The sequence below is a fragment of the Erinaceus europaeus genome, chromosome 8 (assembly GCF_950295315.1).
Source record: "Erinaceus europaeus chromosome 8, mEriEur2.1, whole genome shotgun sequence".
NCBI classification, from domain to species: Eukaryota; Metazoa; Chordata; class Mammalia; order Eulipotyphla; family Erinaceidae; genus Erinaceus; species Erinaceus europaeus.
Genome location: NC_080169.1, coordinates 3,925,121 through 3,931,120, shown reverse-complemented (window position 1 = coordinate 3,931,120; position 6,000 = coordinate 3,925,121). Strand labels below are relative to the sequence as shown.

The following is a 6,000-nucleotide window of genomic DNA, read 5'->3' as shown; positions in this document are numbered from 1 at the left end:
GAGAACCAGAATCATGAGTCAGAATATACAAAACTACAATCTCACCTCATTATAGAGAATTTTAAAAACCTTAGGAGGAAAATAATATGAACTGGAAGATTCAAATTCAGCTGATACCAATTTCAGAACAGTTGGTGCTTAAATAAGATATCTTCTTTATCCCTATACAAAAGGATCTGTTAGCATGGTAAAATGCACATAGAGAAAAATGTTAGTATCTTATATAAGAAAAACAGTTTAATTTTAGATCCTTGACAAGCTTCCTTCTCCAAGAAACTTGACCTAAAACGCTCTTGACTTGATCCCTTGCATCTGTCCATAACAATTTAGCGAATAAAAGTAAAAGTAGACTTTAGGGTTCAGGCGGTGATGCACCTGGCTGAGCACACAAGTTACCATGCTCAGTGTCTCAGGCTCAAGACAATGATCCCCACAAGCTGGGGGTGGGGTGGGGTAAGCTTTACAGCAATGCTTCCATGCTTCAGGTGTGTCTCTCTCTCTCTCCCCCTCTATCTCCTCCAACCCACGCAATTTCTCTGAGTCCTATTAAATACAAATGAAAAAAAATGGAAGAATGGCTGCTGAGAATAGTGGATTTGTTGAGTAGGCGCCAGTGATAACCCTAGTGACAATAAAGTAATCATAATATTTTAAAGAGCAGATTATCTTGGATTATTAATTAGAAATGAAGCCTGAATTCATACAGTAAATGATGGACTAGAATAGAATATACAGCTTTCCTCTTAAATATTAGATTAAGAAATTTCAGATTTTTATTTTTTAATTATTTTGGCAAAATTTGATTTCCATGCTTATATTTTTTCTACCTCTAAATGGCTACATTATAACAACACATGGTTTGTGGACTGTTCTCTACAACACTGGATTTGATGAGATATAATAAGAGCGATTTGTGGTACACTTATCCAGGGATTTTGCATCTTCGTATTTGCTGGATAATACTAACTACCCTTTGCTTTAATAAGAACAAAAGTGAAAAAATGGTGTTCTTGTTTAGAGGAAGGTTTGAGGAAGTTTTCTCCTACCACAAGTCCTACCTCTGCGCCTCAGAATTCTCTACTTTCGTGTTTATTAATAATGCCTTTGTATTTACTGGTCACTGTAACTTAGTTCAGAAAGATGGACATTTTATACCTTGTTAGAGAGAGGGTAGGAATTTCAGGGTATCAACAATGTATGGCTAAGATTTGTGTGTGTGTGTGAGTTACAATCATATATATATATATTCCCCCCTCCAGGACTATCGCTGGAGCTCGGTGCCTGCACAACGAAGCCACTGTTCCTGATGCCCATTTCCCCCCATTCTTGCTGTATTCACTGTTGTTGCTGCTACTGTTTTTGTTGAATAGGACAGACAGAAATTGAGAGGCGAGGCAAACACAGAGAGGGGGAAGAGAAAGATAGATACCTGCAGACCAGCTTCACTGCTTGTGAAGCGACCCCTCCCCCCACCTGCAGGAGGCTCAAACTGGGATCCTTGCAGAGGTCCTAGCACTTTGTACCATATATGCTTAATTTGGCACCCTACCGCCCAGCCCCCACAACATTATATGTTTTGATATATTCTGGCTTAAGATTAAATTCCCAAACACCCTTTACTGTCATTGTTGCAACTGAAAGTATAATTGCAACTGAGAATACAGGCTGAAATGTACCCAATAGCTCGTTCTAATAGCTATCTACTATTGCTTTTGTTAGTACTTAACATTTCATTTCATTTTTTAATGTTGAATGTGCTCTATGGTCTGATCCAAACTGAACTCCTATGATAGTCATCTTCCTCCAGGACTCAGACCTCCAAACCTGTATGTGAACAATCTCTCCAGAAATCGCATCTGCCCATTCTATTCTCGGTGAAATAGGATTCTTTCCCTGCTTATATTTTCCTTTAAACATGAGCTCTGCCAATTTGAACTCTGCCCATTTCTGTTGGAGTCTTTCTTCAAAGACTCTTTTTTAATTGAATATTTTTCTCATCCCTCCTTTAGGTGCGATGCATCAACCTTATATGATGCCCACCATTTTTATTTTTATTATTTTATTTTTAAACAAAAATAACTAAAAAAAAAAATTAAAGCACTACCTGAAGATTTCATCTGCAAGGTGTATTTGAGACATATTTATTATTGAATAGAGATACTTCTGGTACATTTTCTGGGCCTTACTCCTTAAGCTCATAATGCAATGGATTATAGAATACCATCTTTTTGAGCTTTGGTGTTTTTAAATCCATTGTATAGTGTATTATGTTTATAAAAGAAATCTCCTGGGACTAGGCAGTGGTGCACCTGATTAAGTGCACATACTACAGGGCTCAAGGATGCAGGTTCCAGCCCCTGGTCCCCACCTGCAGGGGGAAAGCTTCACAAGTGGTGAAGCAGGGGTACAGATGTCCCCTCTTTCCCTTTATATCTCCCCCACCTCTCTCAATTTCTTTCTGTCTCTATTCAATCATAAGTACATAATAAATAAATAAATAAAATATTAAAAATAACCAAAAACTATAAAGGGATCTTCTATTTCTTTTTTTTCTGCAAGAAAAATTCAAATATGAAGTTTATACTGTTATAGAATTTATTCTCATACTCACTGATACTTGATGGAAACATAGAGCATTTTTATTGTCCAAACAATTGAAAATAAGGTGACAGAATTTCCCACAGAGCTTTTTGCTCTTCAGTCTTTAGAGTTACCTGTGATGGCCAGCTGAGTCACAAAGAAAGTCATTCTGGACTTCCTCTTCCTCCTCCATGTGGAGAGCAGTACAGTGGCATTTCCAACAATGGTGAAAACAAAGAGGACCCACAGAGTTATCAACTGCTCAGTCTATAAGAAACAAAGTAACATAAAAGTCATGTGTCAGTGAGTAGCAGTGAATTTTACAGGATCCAAGGCTACAACTTTGCTGTTGGGATGTCTGCCTCCTGGCCTTACGTTCCTACCGGTCACAGTTCTACTCTCAAGTGAATGAAGACACAGTGATCCTGTCCACACTGAGAGTAGAGTAAATTGAAATACCCTTTAAAATATGTCTGGAAATATACGTCAAGAGAAAACAAAACTGTTTGTTTTTCTTTCTTTTTAAAAAGTTTATTATTGGGTAGAGAGAGAAACTGAGAGGGTAGGGGAGAGATAAAGGGAGAGAGACATCTGTAGCCCTACTTCACCGCTCATGAAGCTTCCCCATCCCCCTGCAAGTGAGGACGAGAGGCTTGAACCCGGGTCCTTGCACACTATGTCTGTGCTTAACCAGATGTGCTACCACCACCCAGTTTTAGGTCTAATGCTAAAGAATTCAATATTTGAAAAAGAACATTACTGTCACAAAGATACATTTATTTATTCAAAGAAGAAATTGGACCAGATTTAAAGAGGAAAAAATTATTAAATAAATAAAGCACTTCAATTCAGTGAACTATTGTGTAGCTATTAACAATGACAGTCAGGATGATTATGTAAGATTAGATTATATTGATTCTGGCTACAATTATGCAAAATTGTATGTGCATAAAAAGACTGAAGTATATTCAAGTACTCAGAGTGGATATTTTGGGGTAGTATAATTATGGGTTATCCTACTCTGTTTTTCATTGACAGGATTTTTAATATAATAATATTTAATTTCCACTGAATACCGTATAATCAGTAAAAGTGGGGAAAAAAAGCAAAGAATGGTATCTACCTAAAATGTCAAGTACTTCATAAGAAAGTCTATAATATTCCTTCAAACAGAACTTTTTATTTATGTTAAGTCCATAGCCTAGGATAAGCAGAGGTTTGGGGCACTGGAGGAAGCTGGATACAGGACTTGGGCAGGATATACATGCACACACACCCACACATACATGCACACATACCCTCACACACATGTAGAAAGAAGTGAAGGGAACTTTAGCAAGAAACCTCATCTCCAAAGCCAAGATATATCTGCCTAAGAAAACCTGAACAAAATTCTGCTAAGTACGCATAGATGAGAATCTGAGTTGATTCTTCAGTTTGAAGGAAAAGAGAAGAAGAACCAAAAGAACCCCATGGGGGTGGTAAAATTTTAGTTACCTATTAGGTTAAATTTAGTACCCACTTTTCTGGTCAAATACTAGTGTAGTGTGTTACTTTGATGGTAGAAGTGACTAGTATCTGAAATCAGTTCACTTTTAACTATTGCTAACTACTATATAGATCAATTATCCAGTGAATGAAAGCTTTGGGAGCAAAATCAAAGACATCAAGGAAAAGAGACTTCTTCCTCAAGAATTCCTTGAGGAACATAGGAATCATGCCAGAATTTCCAACCTGCCACCTGGTTTATGTTCATCCTGCTTTGTGGTAATATTCACGGATGAATCTGTTTTAGGCTGTAATGGGAAAAAGGAATTCAGGGTGATTTTAGGAATTTTGGCAGAAAGGAGAATATCTATAAAATATTTTTAATTTACTTGATATAGACTTGTGAAGGAGTGGATCTGCAGCAGAATCAGAGGTTCTGTTTGTGATACTTGAATTTTCAGATGCCTACTAGATTTCTAAATAGATATGAAACACGAGTAGTTGGATAGAAGAGTCTGGAGGTGAAGGGACACTGGAAATGGAGATTTAGATGTTGATAGTATGTTAACAGTATTTCAAAACTTAAGAACTAACGTCATTTAGGTAATGTTACAACTGGGAATGCCACAGAGATGGAGAGTAAATATATAAATTGGTGAGATTAGAAAGACAGAGTGTGAGCACAAGAGAGTGAGACAAATTGGCCAGATAGCAAAGTGTCTAACAAATGCAGACTTTTTTTTTTTAGAGAAACAGAAAGTGACTGTGACAAAACTTCATAGGGATTGAAAAAGGACTTACACTGAACATTGACCACTGGTTTCTTTTACCAAGTAGAAGTTTTTCAATTTGACGTAGTCCTGTTGGATTATTTTTGTTTTTGTTTTCCCTGCAATTATACTTATCATCAAAAATGCCTTTAAAACTTAAGATTGAAAAAGAGTTCTGCCAATGTTTACCTCTAAATATTTTAGTTTTTGGTCTAACATTAAAATCCTTGATCCATTTAGAGTTTGTGTGTGGTGAAATGTAATGGCTGAGTTTTATTCTTCTCTACCTTTCAACCTAGTTTTTCCAACATCATTTGTTGAAGAGACTCTTTTTCCACTTAATATTTTATATTCTCTTGTTGAAAATTAGATGTCATATGGAGCTTATTTCTGGAGTCTCAATTCTATGCCACTGGCCAGTGTGTCTATTTTGTGTTCTAGTACATGGAAGGTTTTATTAAATCAGCCCTATAATAACTTGAAGTCTGGAAGCATATACTTTTTTTCTCAAGATTGTCTTAGCAGTTCTAGGTGTTTTCTGATTCCAGACAAATATTTGTAGCTACCAACACAGGAATACTCCATATAGAATGGAGAAAACTTGACATGCCGTACATCAGCTAAAAGGTTAATAAATAAAATATTTAAATAGTTCACCACACTCAGCAGTAAAAAGAGAAAAGATCCTATCCAAATATGGGGAGAAGATATGAACAGAATACTCAGCGAAGAAGAGATGTGAAGGACCAACAAACACATGAAAGAATGCTGAGTCACTGATTATCATTTTAAATTTTTTAATATGTATTTTCCCTTTTGTTGCCCTTGTTGTTCTTCATTGTTGTTGTAGTTATTGTTGTTGTTGATGTCTTTGTTAGATAGGACAGAAAGAAATGGAGAGAGGAGGGGAAGACCGAGAGTGGGAGAGATAGACACCTGCCAGGCTAGCTTCGTGGGCGGGAGAGAGAGATGACCAGGGACTCATGGCTGAGTGGTACGCATTTCAGTCTTTATTCATGTGGAATGCAGCGCAGTCTAAGCTAAGCTCTCTCTAATCACAATCCTCTCCTTATATATACTCGCCAAGTAGGGTAGAAAAAGGATGTGACATAGAGAGGGTGGAGCGAAAAAAGACTGGTGGAAATCAGGGTGTACCAGGAGA

General features: G+C 37.0%; 1 protein-coding gene across 2 annotated transcripts in view; it reads right to left on the bottom strand.

The window, feature by feature from the left end:
- Positions 1-6,000, bottom strand: part of NPSR1 (neuropeptide S receptor 1) — a 180,155-nt gene that overhangs the window by 136,803 nt on the left and 37,352 nt on the right. For both annotated transcript variants that reach the window (XM_007523384.2, XM_016188286.2), the window contains exon 2: positions 2,715-2,847. In XM_007523384.2, the coding sequence (XP_007523446.1) occupies positions 2,715-2,847 (133 nt within the window). The remainder of the gene's footprint in view (positions 1-2,714; positions 2,848-6,000) is intronic.